Here is an 18,378-nt window from a genome sequence, read left to right as displayed (position 1 = left end):
CAAGAAGACCACTGTTTGTGTCTTGTGTGAAGCTAAAAGTAAATGTTAAGCTATTAAAACAACGTAACCTAGTTAACTACGTAGTGTCATATATCACATTACATATGTAACGTTACATAGTTAACAGGTGTACGTAAGTTAAGTTACGTTAACCAACGTGTTTATTGTAAGCCAAACAATGATCTTTTGTCTATACCTAAGCAAGTAGTTTTGGTGCAACTGCTACTATTTCATAACATTAACCACATGTTTAAAACTGCTGTTAATGGTCATATATGACTTGCTCTGATGTTCAGGTATCAGGACATGTTGATCTCCTGCCATCGTTAGGGGCGCTTATTTAGGAAACAGCCTATGTTGTTGCACAAGTTGGAGGACTTGGTAGTTTGTACTAATCTTTAGGTGAGATTTCTCCCTCAGTTTCAGGCCTATTGATAGTTTTAACAGATCCCCACCTATCATTAACTGTGTGACCCTGTGTGTCCTCCTCAGACTACAGAAAGACAAACTCCAGAGAACAGCCAGATGGTAGAAACTGGCAATGTGGATCAGTCCAACACCAGCCAAGCCAACCAGCCAGCCAGTGTTGACTCCAGTCAGCCTCCACCCCCCAGCACCAACACAAACTTTGACCAGGAACTCCAGGAGGCCCAGGCCAACCTGATGAAGTCCATTCCAGATCTGAATGTGTCAGATACCAGAGAGGATTCCTCTGATTCTGCCTCAGGACAGATGACCTCCACTGCATCAAAGTCAGAGCAGGACACAGCTCTGGACCTGACACTGCAAGGTTGACCATTCACTGAAAACACATTGGGCCTCATGCAACAACACTGTCTTATTCTTATACTTAATCTGACTTTTTTCTGTGAGGTTTGCACATACATGTGTTCGTCATCAGATTCAGGAAGAGCAGATTTTTTTTTCCTAACAACTACTGAACTGTTTCCATTCAAAAATATGCCGACAAAATCTCAACAACAAAAGATAGTACCCATGTTGAACCTCTCAGTAAATTGACAAACAGTATGGATATGTAGAACACACATTTTGCATGTTTGCAAGGTTTTTTTTTACAGTAGTTATATGTTTTATTTGAATTGATTTCGATCATTTAAACTTATATTTAAACTCGTGAAATTTTGGATAAAGGAAGATCATTGTATGTAACAAATCTTAACTCTCTTCGAATCTTAACTCTCTTAACTCACACATCAGTGCTACTTCAGACCTCTGTGTGTACCAGTGGTTCTTGCATGATGTCAAAAATTCCTTAATAGATGACAGAATGATGAGTTTTACAAGTAAAAGTAGCTTTAGTTGCCCCTCGTTAAAAGCTGCAGTACATCATAAGAAAGTCACGTACCGTAAGAGTAAAAAGGCAGACGTGACACAATATTATCAGTCCTGTGAAAACCATGTATCTCCAAAACGTCAACTTGTCATGAGCTAAGAAAAACAGCCCTGTTTTAAGTTTTGTGACGAACAGTCCAATGGTTTCTTTATCCTAAGTAGTTGGAGAATTGTCTCAGCCAATGAAGGATCATTTTCTCCTTTAGCTAATCTGAATAGTTTTAAATATGGGTGGGCGATTTGCATATACTTGATGCATTGCGGCTTGTTCCACGCGGGATGTGTAAAATGAATATGTCGAGAACATTGAATACAAACTGTCACGTCATTTTCTTTAAGCCACCAGCTTTCACTTTTCTTGCTCTTTCTTGTGGCTCTCTCACAGATTCACAAACACAAAGAAAGACTCACAAACATGATACATCACACACCCCACCCATCCAGATCACTTTCTCCTGAGCAATAGTGTGTAAGCAGGCGAAGCATGTGTCCGCTCTGCAGGGCTCCGGACCGCCACTATTCGGTCGCATTTTGTGACCATGGAAAAGCACTGCAACTTGCAAATGTTATTAAGATATGAACTGGAGAGCGGTGTGTTTGTTTCCAGCTCATAGTAAATAAATCATCATATTAAAAGGTGCAGCGGGAACTGTTGACCAGAAGCTTCAAGTTCAGAGCAGAAACATTAAGACTTCCAGCCCGAGACGAGCCAGGCACTTCAAAATTAAAGCACTAGTGGTTCTGCTTTGATTTATTTATTATAACAATACTTTATTTAACTTAATTATAACAGTACTTTATTTAACTTCATTATTACAGTAACTACTTCATTTAACTTTATTATAACAGTACTTTATTTCAACTTAATTATAACACTAAATTTAACTTTATTATGACAGTGGCTACTTTATTTAACTTTATTATAACTGTAGTTCCTTTAATAATTTTGTATATTAGTAGTCTACAGTAGTTTAGAGAAGAGCTGAAAATATTGAGATATATATCTTAAAATATCGAGATGTTGTCTATCGCGATAAAAATATCAAGATATTATTTTTATATATTTTTATTTCAAATCCCCAACTTTGGCGAAAGATATACAGTGTGATTAATAACTATGTACAATGGCACGTATGAATATGACAGTGGATGTATGAGTTCAGCTTAGTTTGTTCATCAAGTGCCTGTTTATCGATCTGAAAAAGAAAAAAAAAAACATTGGATCATCATTGGACAATATAAATCAGACATATTTTCTCCATTAGTTATATTTGTTAATGTCTAAAGTGTTTCATATGGTGATTGCTGTTTTAATATTACAAAAATCTATTAACCTTTTTGTTTAGATATGATCTAAACACAGTTCATGTGTGTGTTTGTGCTGCAGCCTCAGTGGAGCAGCAAGCCCCTCTGTCTGACTCCCAGAGAGACACACCTCCCCAGCTGAGTGAGGAGGTGGACTCCACCGAGCCACAACCCCCACACACAGGTATGAGACTGGTGTGGACAAAGAAATTCAAACAATCATATTCATGTATGTTATATCTTTTTTCTTGTGGTTTTATCCACACTCCCAATCTATCATTGGATATTATGTCTGCCTGTAGAGGGTCCAGACCCAATCTTTATATTTTCCTGTGTCTGACAGCATGAATAAAAGACTTAAATGACCTCTGAAATACAGTTGTTAGCCAACAGCAGCTCTTTAAAGGCATGGTGCAGCTGACAAGTGTTGCTATGATAGAGACAAACAGCAGAGCCACTCTGCTTGCTGACACGTACTGACACTGTGGATACATTAGGTGGCCGCTGTTTATTTGTTTGTGGCTGTAAGTGGTTCACTCACTCATATTTTTGACAACTAGAACTAAACGACAACACTCTGTTTGGATATGTTTAGCTCCAGCTGCAGCCTCACAGCTTCCTGCAGCAGCTGTGGAGCCTCCTCCTTCAGCTTCTCCATTAGCTGCTCCCACAGCTGCTCCCTCAACTGCTCCCACAGCCGCGCCTTCAGCCTCTCCCAGCACAGAGCGCAGCAGCCGGCCACAGGTGGAGAAACCCCGGCGCACCAGTGTGGACAGAGAGATGAAGCAGAGTCCAGACAGGGCTGGCAAGTCTCCTCCTCCACCTCCTCCACGAAGGTCAGTTCGTCACTCAGGATGGCTTCTGGGTGGCCTTTTAAAGTCTAACATATATAAATCACCATGAATGCATTATTATTATCATCTTTATTATTGTCTTCCCAGGTTCCATGCTGTCAGCTCAGGTCTGACCACAGGAAGGTCAGGGGAGGTGATTATCACCACCAGGAAAGAGCCGCTTGGAGCCCAGGTATGTGTGTGAGCGGGCGCAAATCTGTGAATACTGTGGATACATTTAAAAGCATAGCATGATTACAAACAGAAAAATGTAAGTGTCCAAAGTCCAAGCTTGCAAGTAGAAGTCTAGATTTATATTTGAAATATTTTACAGTGTCATATTTTTCCTGCTCTTGGCACTCTATGTCTAATTATAAACACTGTAAACTGCTTAACAGGATTAAACGAGCTGGAACTTAATAACATTCTGACTTTGCAACTTTACTGGTGCCTGGAGGCATACAACTTTGAGGCGGTAATTCGAGTTGCGGCAGGATTTTTTGTTAGGATGCTAAAATCCATTTTACTGCTGTGGACTGTTGCCTCGCCCACAGCAGTACATTGCATAGCTTCTGTGTCAGACTCCAGCCTGTTCCTCCAAACTGGGAGCGTGCCGACTGACAACTACTGTATGTAATACACTGACTGTGGAGTACCTCATACACCCCCACTTCAAAAGATCCAAACTCTCCCTTTAAGCGTGGACCTATGGAGCATTCAGGGCTGAGCAGCGGTTTCTCCTGACTGTCTGTCAAAGTAACGTTATCTTAATGTTAGCAGCCAAAGTAAAGACCAAGGGCTTTTCACAGCATTATTTCAAGCTCGTCACATGCTGTATCTTTAGCTTTAACAACAACAGATTATTATTGATTTTAAATGTACTGCTTAATGTAGTATCCCTTGAAATGGAATTTTTATGATTAGTCTCCAGAGACTCTAATAAAGTTATTATCTACATGTAATAATAATGATAAGAAAACAAAAACTACGTCTACGTCTATGGAGCAGCCTGTCTGAAGACCTGAGGGCCGCAGAGAGTGTTGATGTTTTTAAAGGCAAACTCAAGACCTACCTTTTTAGCCTGGCTTTTAATTCGAATGTCCTTTATTATTATTATTATTATTATTATTACTATTATTATTATTATTATTATTATTATTATTATTATTATTTTAATGAATTAAATTGTTTTTATTTTGTTTTTTAATTTTGATTTATTGTATCAAAATTATTGTGGATTTATTTTATGATTATTGTGTATTTATATATTTATTTTTGTTAATCTCTCTTTTTAGCTGGCACATTCCTCTATTTCATCACTTATCTATTTATCTATTTATTTATTTACTTATTTATTGACGGATCTGGGCTATTGTTTTTGTTTTTATTGTGTGAAGTACTTTGTGTAGCATTATTTTTGTATGAAAAGTGCTATATAGATAAAGTTTGACTGATTGATAATACAAATAACAAAACTAAAGGCTGTGCCCCTTCTTAAAAAACAGCAACCAAATCAACATCGAAGTGGTTCATTTAATTTATGCTGTGTTTTTACTTGATGAATGTGTTAAAGGACGAGGGTGGGAAGGAGAAAGACAAAGGACCGCCTGTGGTTCCTCAGCCTAAGCCCCCAAGACAGCCACCAGAGGTCAAACCCAAGCCCCAGATGTGTGCTCCTGCACCTCCCGCTTCCACCTCCACTGCTTCAACATCCTCAGCACACAGGGAGGACGAGGAGGAAGAGGAGGAGGACAACAAATTCATGAAAGAGTTGCAGGTATGTTAACTAATTTGCTGTCTTTTAAAACCTGAGCAGATCAAATGTTCATCCAGTATGTTCAAGTTAAATTTGATATCATGAACACTTTAAAGTAAAAGGTATTCAGCATCCACTGCATTCTTGTGCCTCTGACCCCACCCCTGTCTCTGAATACAACGTTAACCCTCACCATGGACCCTCTGCCCTTTTCACCCAGGTGTTTCAGAAATGCACTGTGAGAGATGTAGGGAGCAGAGGTATGGTTGAACTCTCAGCCTCTGAGCTCCAGAGCAGAGAGATTGAGTCTCAGGTAAAAAGAAAGGGAAAACAAAGTCTAACAACACTAATCATTAACAACTCAGTATCCACAGCAGACCTTTAACTCGAGTCTCAAAATTTGGCTGCCCGAAGTGTTAAGTGCATGTTTAGAAAAAGTCAGCTGCTTTTTATTTTGATGTAAACTCAACATCACTGGGTTCTGGAAAAGCACAACTGTCTTTGTTTTAGTTCTCACTGAGTTAAAATTCTGAACTTGTGTTGTAATTAACCATCTCTTACTAATCTAAACCCACTGTTTCTTTAACCAGTTACTTGCTATTAGATATTGAGTTAGGTTTTGTTTTTGAAACATGTTTGGATGATTTCTAGTGTAACGTGCACAAACCTGGCAACCTGCTAGGACGTAGCAGACCAGCAGAGGCCAGTGCACAAGTTATCATGGAGGAAAACAGTCCAGAAATAATAGAATTTTGATTCAAGGGTTATTTTGTCAATGACAGTAGTAAGAAGAGAACATTGGTATGCAAGATCTGCCACTCAAAATTAGTGACACAACTACAGTATCCAACTTTATCCATCTTACAAAAATGGTATGTGAATGTCTTTTTAGCTAATTTATTAGCTCATTTACCAATCTAACATTAGCTTTCATTCATCCAAATTTCATGTCTTGATTTGCTTGCTTCTCACCACAATAACTTGGGACTTGCTTGTGACTTTAACATATCAAACTTACTTCCACCTCTGAAAACCATAGTTTAAAAATGCTACATTACAAGCAGAAGTCCTACATTCAAAATCTTACTTGAGTACAGAAGTATTACCAGCAAAATGTACTGAAAGTATCAAAAGTAATCATTATACAGAATGGCTCCTTTCAAAAGCTCTTTGCCAGAAATTCACTGTACTTAAAAATAAAGTGTGTTTATTATGAACTTGACATGTTCACAAAACCATTCAGAATGGACCCACAACCCACTGGACCGCGACACACCAGTAGGGAACCACTGTCATAGGATATTATATGATTCACTTTTTATGACAAACAAATACATGCAAGAGCATTTAAGGCCCCGTTCAGATGTAGCGTCTAAAAGTGCGTGGAAAACGCCAGCTGTGCCGTTTCCATCCTTTTATCCAAGGCGCTTCGGAGGTTGTGCTACTGTCGCGCCTGCCGTTACTAAGCAACCAAAACCGCCTGTCATTCACAGGGGGAGTAAAAAAGTTACAAAGTTTACAAAAACTAGCTATCATCATGCTCACCAGTTATCCCAAGCTCCGAGCTGATAATTCTCCAGGCATTGTTCCTTCTGTTGGAGTCAAAGTAGTACGACGAAGACAGGTCATATAACTCTGGGTATCCCTGGACAAGAATGATCAGTCGCTCCTCCATTGCTTGCTGCCTTTCACACCACCGGATGTTGTGAAGTCCGTTGGACGGAAAGGAAGAAGCAGGTCCATGGAGCTGATTGGTTAATTCTTATCACATGACATGCAGTGCGCTTGCTGCATTTGAAAAAGTTGAGGTTTTTCCATCTCTGTGTGCCGTGGACACGCACGAAAAAACAGGCGCGTCGCACCGAATGCGCGCCGCTACGGCATTGCTTTGGATTGTGAGTGTGCTTGCCGCACGTCTACATTGAAACTAATGGATTTGTGCGCGCAAAAGACGCTACATCTGAACGGCCCCTAAGGGTGTTTTCACATTTAGTCCTTTTTAAATGAACTGAACTCAGTCAAAGTGGACCAAAAAGTGGACCAACAGAAAAGGGACTCAGTTCTTTTTGTGTTCACATTGTCAGTTCATTTTAGGACTCAGTTCTGTTTCTGGTCATCTCCAGCTCTGATGGAGCCTCAGTCCTCTCTCTGTCCACACTGTAGCCTAGAATATATTGATATAGTTTTGTTTTTAAACTGACATGGCACTGCAGTGTGGTTATGAAGCCCCTCCCTTTCAGATGTACTTAAAATTGGATGAAAACCTTAGCATTTCTGTGTGCTGTAGGCTGTTGCCATTAAATATATTCTGCATTCCACATCTGGAGATGTGCACTATCTTCTATAGACCAAACTACTCCTTGTCCTGCGTCCTTGCAAACGTTACAGGCAGACGTGGTGTAGTGGTTTTATCAGGCATCCCAGTGCAACAGCATGTGATCTAGAGGGCTAAATACAATGGCAAAGAGCAAAGCGAACCTGGAGTGCTTTGTGTTGACAAGGCACAGGTTTAGCGAACCTCACCGCGAACTTGAAGTGACCACCTCTGGAGGTGGTCTGAGTATGGTTCGCTTCAGAGGGGTCTGGGTTCTCTTCCAGTGTTGATATATGCCAAGTGTGAAAGCACCCTAAGATTGAAATGATCCACTAGATGGAGCTTTTGTTATGGAATCAATCCTATTCATACATTATAGTTAACATTAATGAAGCAAATTAGATAGTTGCTCACCTGACTAAATTGGGTTTGCTCACCTTGTGGTTTGCAGTGAATATATTCTTGCTTCTAACTCATAACAGCTAACACTCCTGGATTAACATCATTGAGGCCTTTATATTGACTAATCACCTCCTTATTGTCTTGTCTATATATCAGTTACAAAAAACAGTGATGTCACTAAAAATAAATGTGACAGGTCAAGAAACACCAAACAATCAGGCAGGTGGGAAACAAACTAAACTTTACTGTAAAGGAAAGCTGTGTACTCAAGTTTCAATTAACCCACAAAGGGACCCCTGTTATGCCCACCCACACACACACATTCTTCGATGGATAGGTGCATGGATGTGCATCAACAGAAAGGTAGGTATTAAAAGAAATGCTGGAGCCACTTTTGGGCCCTTACTATTTCACTTTGATTTGTGCTTTAGTGGTGCACACTGCCAAGAAAACTTGTAAGTAATCAAAGTACCACAAAGTAAGCGCCACACAGATTAGCTGAGAGCTGGGCCCCCTGAGGGTCTGGGACCCAGGGGCTGTTGCCCACTTTGCCTGCTTTGTTCAGCCATGTGTGTGCACTACAAGGGTAAATACAATTGGTCATAACTAGAGAAATAATTAAACACATTTCTAATAAATAATAATGATGAGGAGAATAATTATCCTCAACAAAATACACTAATGATCACATTTACAGCTGGTGTTAGTATGTATAATGAGAGTGTCTACACACTAACACATTAACAAGACAGAACTGTTTTAAGAGGGCCCTCAGATTTTTATCTTATTTCTGATTTTACTGACATAAAAATAAAAATTCATGGAACTCAACTGGTGCTGTAATTCTGTTATCTCCATGTCTCTCTTCCTCTTGGAAAACAGTAGCCACAGACTGCCAGATTAACTCTTTCATCACTGTCCTGCACATTTTACCACCTTGCAGTGGTTCTTGTATTGTCTTTGCTGGATCTTTGGTCATATGGACTTTATAAACTCTATACCTGCTATTTTGGATTAATAAACGTCGGCTCTCCACCCTGCTTTGTCTTCTTAAGTCTTTCATTTTCTTTTAACGGGGATCGATTGCACTATGAGTGAACATGCACACCCACAATACAATGCAGCACTCACATAAGCCTTGCCTACATAGCTAATAACACACGTGTCACGTTAAAGATGATGTCAAGGCAGTTTCACGTGACATTACAAAAACGATCAGCTGAGAATCCGGCCCACATGTAGAGGGCACCATCTGCAGTGCAAAGTACCTGGTTTGAAAAACTAGTCAAGTTAATAAAGGCATCTGGACATGGAGAAGTAATCAATTCTGCAGTCCTTACTATCACATTTAGTTTAAAATGTACACTTGAGTAAACATAAGTCACAAAACCCAAAAAAGTAAAGGTGAAGGTGATAGTATACTGCAATGTCAGCCAATGTTACTTGGGCAAAACATTGTATTGGCTAGTCACACATATGTATGGCAACATTCCTGGTGGATGACCTTATTTATTGAACTGCATATTTTTTACTGTTTACCCCACAACTGTGGTGACTAAAATTGGTACCTGAAACAACACAACCCCCTGCACTGTTTTGAGTCTGAATAACTGCCAAAGCAATTTCTGGAACATATTAGGGACAAGCCAAAAATGTATGGGTTTTGATGGTGAAACAATGGATGTGTATTAAGTAATACTGGGATATAAAGAATAAATTCAATATATATCATACTTGATATTCAGATTATGAAGTATTTAATGTTGCCTTTTGTAATTATAGGTGACAACAGAACTGTCGGATAAGAATAATTTGCCAGGTGGAAATAAGCAATGGAAAGGAGAGGTGAGGACAACTCAGACATCACAGGTGGCTAATCTGAAGCCTTCTGAGTTAACAGCATTTTACCACCTGTCAGCTCCTCAAACGAGAAAAACAAATGGCTGCCCTCATAAATTCGTAACAGCAGTTGGACTGGAAGAACACATTGAGGTTAAGAAAGACTATTTAAAACCTGATAAGAAGAAGGAAGCAAAGGAAAATGTGATTATACCAGTGTCTTCCTTTAGCTGTGCAACAGTAGAGAAGTTGGAGGTACCCACACCTGTAAATTTAAAAGATGTTCAGACTGTCCAAAAGAATGAGGAGGGACCAACACTAACCCAAAAGCAAGCAGAGAAGATGGAGATACTTCCAGTAACAACTTCGCCAAAAGAAAGTGATCTTCCTGTGAAAAGTCCTGATCAGATTAACAAGGGGGTTGTTGGACAGGTGTGCTCCCCAACCGCGGCAGAAAAGAAGGTCAAGTTTACAACCATTGTTACTCTACAAAAAGAAAACTTACAAGCTACTGACTTGACGAGTCCTGACAAGACGAATGAAAAAGTTGTCAAAGAGGTACCAGCTGACAAGAAGTCAAATTTGATGGTAGTTGTAACTTTACAAAAAGAAAACACCCCAGAGGATAGCTTGATAGAGTCCCAGCAGGATAGGTCACAGAGCCCTGATCAGGAGAGTGTAACTTCTACTCCTGTCATTAAACTCCCCCCTCTTTCACCTGGCTTGACTAACAGACACAGCAGCAAGCAGCACAACCAGGAGGCGACAGTGCAAGTATCCAGAGAGCAATCTCCTTCACCCAGCTTGACTAACAGCCACAGCAGCACGCAGCAGAACCTGGGGGCATCAGTGCAAGTATCCAGAGAGCAATCTCCTTCACCCAGCTTGACTAACAGTCACAGCAGCAAGCAAAAGAACCAGGGGGCAACAGTGCAAGTATCCAGGGACCAACCTGTTTCACCCAGCTTGACTAGCAGCCACAGCAGCACACAGCAGAACCAGAGGGCAACGGTGCAAGTATCCAGGGACCAATCGCAATACACAGAAGAAGAAGGTAGCCTGAACCCCGATATTGGAGACAATGAGGGACCTCCTCCTCCACCACCTCCGACTGGTAAAATCAGCCTTAGAATCGCTAGGAGCAAGAGTCCAAGAGTCAACAAACAGGAAGACCCCGGAAAAATGAGTGCCCCTGACACAGAGACTGTATCTGAGGACAGCACCGGTGAACACACTTATCTGGGGCATGAGAACGAAGGCTTTGATGACAGTGATGACTTTGATAAGAAACCTATTATCGTTATTTTGAATGAACCTATGGACATTCAGTCGGCCTACAAGCGTCTGTCGACCATCTTTGAATATGAGGAAGATCTCGATGGGATTCTCTCAGCAGAAAGTATTGTAGATGAAGAGGACACAATACAGGAAGACGAGAAACAAGACATGAGAAAATTTCGCATCACCAAAATAGATACAGGCTCAGACCTTAAAGACACCACAGGAAATGGTCACAGTTCTCTAAATATGCAACACCAAAGACCTTCAGCAGATAACAGCACAATTTCTAAAAACCAAGACCAGGGCAAACCAGACTTGCTTAAAAAGCCAGAGACCAAAAGGAAATTCAAATTTAAGTTCCCTAAAAACAAACTGGCTGCAATTAGCCAGGCCATTCGAACAGGGACAACCAAAACAGGAAAGAAAACACTTGAGGTTGTTGTCTATGAAGAAGAGGAGGAGATAGCATCAGATAGCAAGCCAGTGATGGAGACCAATAAGCAGCCAAAAGAATCTAAGAGGTTTGAGATCAACAGTACCAAGCAATTCAACTTTGGTGAAGACAATGCCTGTGACAGGGACTTCAAGTTCTCCCCTCCCTCTGCTACCAGATACTCAAAGTCACATACCCGGGTAGAGAAGCTCTGCAAGAATGCGTTTGAATCTATTGACAGTCTAGAAGAGTCCATCAAACAGTTGGAAATCAGTGTGGACAGTATCTCTCCCCCTTCTTCCCCCTCCAGTGTTGTCTCTTCATCTCCTCGGTCTCCAGATTCTTCCTTTGACTCCACTGACAGAGCTCAGCTTAAAGGCAAAGTCAAACGAGAAAGGGAGAGAAGCCCTTCCAAGAGGCCGGCCTCTCAGATCCTCAAGGGTCCAAATCCACCTCAGAGTAAGAGGGCCAAACCGCAGCCTGCACAGGACACAGGGAAAACCTCCACCAAGAAACAGGTCTGATGTTCCTCTTCCTGCAGAGCTTGCTTGCTTCAGTGACGCTGGGCTGGTGGTGGGCTCTCTACTCTGACTCTCTGACTCTACACACCTTTTGTGTTCTGTGATTCTATTATTTCACAGCCAGCGGTCATTCTGTGTTTTCAGGCAATGGAAGTGGTAAGTCATACCACGAAGGACAAATTGACTTGTGCCTCATTTCCGATGTATGATACCGGTGCGTCATGACTCAACTGGCTTGGAACTGTTCTTTTTTGGTTTTCCATTGGCAAAAGTTGTGGATAGTACCTGGTACTTTTTACAACTACCACCCAAGCCTAATTTTCAAGCAAGCGAAGCTGATACTAGAAGGTGGAATTAAAAACTGCAGACCACTGGTTGGTCAGCATTTTTAAATAGCCAAGCTATAGTCAATAACGACCACAATTTTTTTAAATGACTCGACCAAGATTTTAACTAATGGCAGCTAACAAAACCATGCTGTGGTAAAATGACAAAGTGCAGTTGCTCCACTGTTTGGTTGTTGGTGAAAGGATGGAGTAATACGCGCTGTGTGGTCTTGAAGATGGTGTCATGGCGGTTTCATGTTGCGTTGTTATGACAGTCAGCTAAGAGTCCCACCTACAGTACATTGACTTACTGTCTGCAAGAGCAAATGCATTGAGAAAAGCACCTGGTACCAAACGTGGGTTGAGTCGAGTGGAGCTGAACCATATAGTGGTAATGAGGCGTTGTACTGGTTTGTCCATGTAGCTTGAAGGTTCAGTGTATTTTCTACAAAGAATGGCTTTTTGTTGTCTCTCTGGTTATTTGAAAGAGACTAGTTATGGTTCAGTGACAAATGCAGTAAACAAGATGGTACATAAAACTTTCTCTGGACACTAAAAGGGACAAATACAGAAAAAGCTACATGTGTTTTCAGACTGAAGAACAAACATGTTTTTGCCATGTGTTATCCGCACAAAATGTGATTGCTGGAATGTCTGTTTATTTGCCGCAATGGACCAACTGTACAACTATTAGCTTTAGCTAACTAGTTGATGTACACACCAACCAAGTGTGTCCCTGTGCTCTGTTTGAATGACACTACAAACTCTGACTGTTTCCAAAACCTACAAGAAACTTTAATTCTCTCTGTTATTTCCCTCCACATCCCTTCCTCCCATGATTCACTTCACGCAGCTCAGGCAGATGAAACTTTGCCTCAATTCACATTACACAGCACAAAGTCCTGTTTGCATCCAATCACATCTTTGATAGTGTTGCTCAATATCGTAATATTGTTGAACATTATCATTGATATCATCAAAAAATATTTTATAGTATTTTCCTGCCAATTTCAACCACCACTGATGACTGATATACCACACTGCTAACAGTATAGACCACTCAAATTTACATCGTACCTCTGTGTGCTATTTTAAATAACTTGGAGTACAATGGTTGATGTCATCTTTTCTCTGAATTTGCTGCTTGATCTTATGCCTTTGCCTGTTTCTCTATGCCGGAGTTGCCGTTCATACAAATGCTGTATCTATCGCCCACGTTTTTCAACTATAGCACAGTCCCAGCCAGTCTTACCTTTTCTTTATGCATATTCTTGGTAGAGCTCCAGCAGCACCTCCAGCTCCTCTGCTCAGCGATCCCACATGAAGGCTCGCCACTCCTCCTCCTCCTCTGGCTCACCAGAGAAGACACCCAAGGGTCAGCAGCAGGCCACCCAGAAGCAGCCCAGCCAGGTAAGTTAACTCTGAGAGACCTGAACATAGCACCTCGTAAACAGCAGAGACTTAAGGGGAGTCCACCATAGTTTATATATAAAGATAGATGACATGTCTCCATTTCCTCACACAGTACTAAAATGAAGCCAAAATATCTCAGATTCTGTTGCTGCGCTGCTGACGTCATTTGGAGCCAGAGTCTGTGCAGTAGCAATCAGCTGGTCCTGGTCCTGCCCAAACACCTTTCTGACCTAATTTCCAAACTTATCAGAAAAATGAACACTTAAACATCAGGGCCCGTATTCACAAAGAATCCTAAGACTAAAAGTAGCTCTTAGTGACATCATTTTTCCCTTGGTAAGATAAAAGTTATTCACAAAGCATCTTAGGCCTTAAGAGAGCTCCTAAGGTGAAAAACTGTTAAGAGGAGGGAGGAGGACTTTTAAGAAGCCTAAGAGTGTCTTAAACAAAGAAGATGGCGGAAAGACAGAGAGGAAGGAGAGATATTCTCCGTATATTGAACGACAGTGATTTAATACGACGCTACCGGATTGATCGTGCAGGGATAATGTTTGTGGTTGACCTCATCAGGGATGAGCTGCAATCTCCGCTCTCGCTTTGGATTGCAGCACGTACCAGCGCTTCTCACACTCATCGCGTGTGCGTAAAAGGAGAGGGAACGACACATTGATTTGTCGGGCAATGCACGCCCAAGTCTACCTCTTCCCTTGTGCCGTGATCGCGGGACCAAATTTCCCTCTTAAAACTCCTCTGTTCTCCTCCACAAGCTGTGCCAACAGCAGGCACTGCTCTTCTGTCCAGTTCGGCTTTCTCGTTCTTTTTTTCTCCATTTCATTCGTTGTTTCGGTCATACTGCCAAATCAAACCGCTTTTTACAAGGAGGCCAGAGATCACAGTAATTGCTGACAGCTGAGTCTGCGTCCACCATTAATATCAAATAGATTAAGTAGTAAAATTACCAGCATGGCGAGTAAACATAACAATAAGCAAATCAATATAATAATCGGCATGTGAATGAGGTTCGTTCAAACATTTTGAAGCTGTGTAACAATTAAACTAATTTTGCTGAGTTTCATCATCATAACATAAAATTATTTTCACGATTACACATTTCTTAATACAGTCTAAGTTCTATGATCGGTTGATTTCACGGTCCATTCATTACTAGGAGAGCATTTGTTTTTCTTTTTTTTTTCTTTTTTTTCCCCCTTTTTGTAACAACCAATCACAGCTTTTAGAAGACTGCATCATACCTAGCAACGGGGTCAACCACACCTCCTCACTAAGATAAAAGTTTCTGTCCCCTCCTTGCTCAGAGTTGCTCTCAGAAACTTCTTGAATCACTCTTAAGCTAAGATTCCTTTCTAGGAATTTAATTTTATTGAATGCGTGCAATCGAGATGTTTTGGCTTCACTTTTGCGTAGTTGTCATGTCATCCATCTTTATATACAGTTATTTTGCTCCACCAAATGGCAACTGGATTTGTGTTCTTTAGACTGAATAGAACAGGTTAACAAACTTTGACCTTTTGTTGTCAACTGCCCAATGCCTGCTTCATACTACACAACTTAAGCCCTGATTTTCCACTCTCTAACAGTTTTTTGAGCTCCCTGACAAAAGTCCCAGATCAGACCCAATCCGACTTTGGCTCAGCACTTGCAAATCAGTGCTCAAGCTCTATGTGTTTGCTGTTTAAAGATGCACCCAGATACCCCAGCAAGCCAAATATCTGGACCTGTTGGGAACCTGTGGGCGAGCTGTAGCCAGTGAGACACAGGTTGAGTGGAAACCTGGGGGAGGGGTCACCTATGACAATAGGATGTTAACTGTTTGTGTTGTATTTGCAACACAGACCAAAGTTAATGTTGCACCTTGAGAAAACAGGTCGTAAATGGTAATCGTAAAAGGACGTGTGGAACTCTCAATCACAAGACAGCGAGTTGTGTAGTGTGAACAGTACAGCAATCTGACAACTTTGAAAGTCTTGCAGTGTGAACTCGGCATAACAGAGGGTAAACTAAACCCTCCCATCAGTGATCAGCATTACGCAAACCAAATAAACAAAAGCTTGTTCTCGAAAAAGCAATAACGACTGGTGTTTACAGTTTAAAAGAACTCTTTTCTGAAACTTCAGGTGGACTTTGCTTACAATGAAGTTATAGGAATTTTAAAATCTAAACTCTCGCTGCACATTTAAAGATAATTATATTGACCCAACATTAGTTTACTCTCTTAGTCCCTATAAAACATGCAAGTAGCAAGCAGAAGCTTCAATTTGGGTTAAGTCATGTGAAATGAATAAGTGTAAATCCCCCTCTTATTTGCTTAAACTACAGAATCAGTCTTTAGAAATGACATCAAAATTGATTTGTTTAATTTTAACAAACTACTTGAGCTTATTTGTAGGTATCTAGAAGAGTACCTATTATTATGTAGCTTAGATGAGGATGAACTGGGTACCACCAATAGTCAATAGCTTGGAAAAGGAGCAAAGAGTATTTTCTTTTATTGATTTGACTGTTGGCAGTGAGTTTTAAATGTACTGAGGTCATTTCTGTGGTGGTGCACATCTGTCTTATTTTGTGGGTCTTCCTCAAATTCTATATGTCTGTTTGTGTCTGCATTCATGTTCCTCTTCACCTCGGCACACTTCCTTCAAGATACACTCTCCGACTCTGTTGTATTACCATCAATGCTCTTCCAAAATGAGCTGTTAATATTTTCAAACTCAACATAATTGACTATTGAGTTTCTAGATCAGAGAGTGGATCTTGACTTGCATGTAACCTGCATGTTTACTCTGTACAGCTGTTCTTCATCTGGCAGTGAGTTGTGGAAATATTAATTGGGCATCAAAAACTCAGAAACGTTCGTTCCTCAAACACAGACAAACAGAAGCCACCATTTACAAATGTTAATAATCCAGGTGAAACATTCATTGTTGATAACCATCACATTTCTGTCATCAAAGAGTCACCCTGTAAGTACTGCATGTATGTTGTGCTCAGTGGCACCACTGTTTAGTGAGATTCATGTAATCAAATGTCAAATCTTTAATGACATGTTGAAGTAATAACAAAACAATTCCAGGTTTTATGGAAGGAAAAAAGTATTTTATGTATTTTTATATTTTCTGTCATCAACCGCCTGTACAATATCTCTACTTTTTCTGGACTGATCTTGATTAATCTGAGAGGAAATAGCACTGCATTTTGTCAGTCGTGTGTTACTACTGTGTCTTTGGCCAGCATAGTAAGAAAATTAACATAAAAAAAACATTTATCCAGAATTCTTTATATCCAAAGAGAGGAGTTCCTGTGTTAAATGTGATGGAAAAACAAAAACAAAAGTGCAATCAGCCAAAAACCGAAAATGAAGCTGCTTACTCACCGGGGCTACCAGTTGCAGAAAATATGACAGAAGGTTGTTATAGACGTTACTAACCAAAGCTTAAAGTGCAAATTTTGGTGCTTGTACTTTTTTGGAATATTTTAAGAGTGCCATTTAATACTTATATTCCACTATATGTCAGAGTGAAAATATTGTACTTTTTTACTGTGCTGCATTTATTTGACAGCTACAGTCACTTTACAAATAAAGATTTTATATAAATAGTATCTGATGAGCTTATAACATGTGATGCACTGTTAGAGACTAAACTACCCAACAGTATATGAGATAAATTTGCTGTGTCATCCAACTACAACAGTAAAATGCAACATACAGACAAATACATCACTAGTTGTATACAATAAGAATCCAGTAATAATTTCTCTACATAGAGTAATTTTAATTTTGAAATTTCAGATACATTTTGCCATATTTTTACTCAAGTAACATTTTTCATGCAGGACTGTAAACTCTGACCTTCAGACAAATCTGATGACACATAGTAAGAACTTGTTTTGACCTTAACCACATCTTAAGTTCCTTTACACCTTAACTTACTGTCAGGTGAGCGACTCACAACACTGTTGACATACTGACCATCAGTATGTCAACAAGCCTGTTTACACCTGGTATTGACATACATTTCGGTGAAGCAAACACAAGTGGAAGGTTGAGACATCACCATTCACACCTGAGTCTGTCATGTGTCTGACCACTTATGCTACCAGGTCAAAGGGCGAGAGATGGGACCAAGTCACACATGTGCAAGTCTCAAGTAAGTCTCAAGTCTTAACCTTCAAGTCTCAAGTAAGTCCCAAGTCATTTTTTCTTGGGCAAGTCAAGTCAAGTCACAGGTTATATCAAGTCAAGTCAAGTCCTGTAATAGGTGAAGTCAAGTCCAAGTCAGGTCACCTTATTATTGTAATTTTACCTGCAGAATCTGATCTTAATAAAGTGAAAAGACAAGATATAAGTAACTGTCAGTAAACATTGACTTTATCGCTGCAATGTTTACTTTGCAGGGACGACCCCCATGCGTGCGCGCGCACACACACACACACACACACACACTAACCAAGGCAGCGGCCAAAATCACCCATTTAGCTCATTTAACCCTGTGTTGCTCGTTCATAAAACGTACAGCCGGTCTTGTGGTGAACCGGTCGGAATGTTTGCTCACGTTTTCTGGGGTTAATGTTAGCAAATAAATT

At 40.4% G+C, this 18,378-nt stretch overlaps 1 protein-coding gene across 3 annotated transcripts in view; it reads left to right on the top strand.

The window, feature by feature from the left end:
- The window catches only part of LOC126408955 (sickle tail protein homolog), a 162,944-nt gene that overhangs the window by 134,421 nt on the left and 10,145 nt on the right, over positions 1–18,378 (top strand). For all 3 annotated transcript variants that reach the window (XM_050074765.1, XM_050074767.1, XM_050074766.1), the window contains 8 exons: positions 493–790; positions 2,741–2,842; positions 3,254–3,494; positions 3,600–3,684; positions 5,065–5,268; positions 5,468–5,560; positions 9,746–12,034; positions 13,642–13,773. In XM_050074765.1, the coding sequence (XP_049930722.1) occupies positions 493–790; positions 2,741–2,842; positions 3,254–3,494; positions 3,600–3,684; positions 5,065–5,268; positions 5,468–5,560; positions 9,746–12,034; positions 13,642–13,773 (3,444 nt within the window). The remainder of the gene's footprint in view (positions 1–492; positions 791–2,740; positions 2,843–3,253; positions 3,495–3,599; positions 3,685–5,064; positions 5,269–5,467; positions 5,561–9,745; positions 12,035–13,641; positions 13,774–18,378) is intronic.

Source organism: Epinephelus moara, chromosome 21, assembly GCF_006386435.1.
Source record: "Epinephelus moara isolate mb chromosome 21, YSFRI_EMoa_1.0, whole genome shotgun sequence".
Taxonomy (NCBI): Eukaryota; Metazoa; Chordata; class Actinopteri; order Perciformes; family Serranidae; genus Epinephelus; species Epinephelus moara.
The sequence above is the reverse complement of the archived record's forward strand: the minus strand, read 5'-3'. Positions and strand labels throughout refer to the sequence as shown.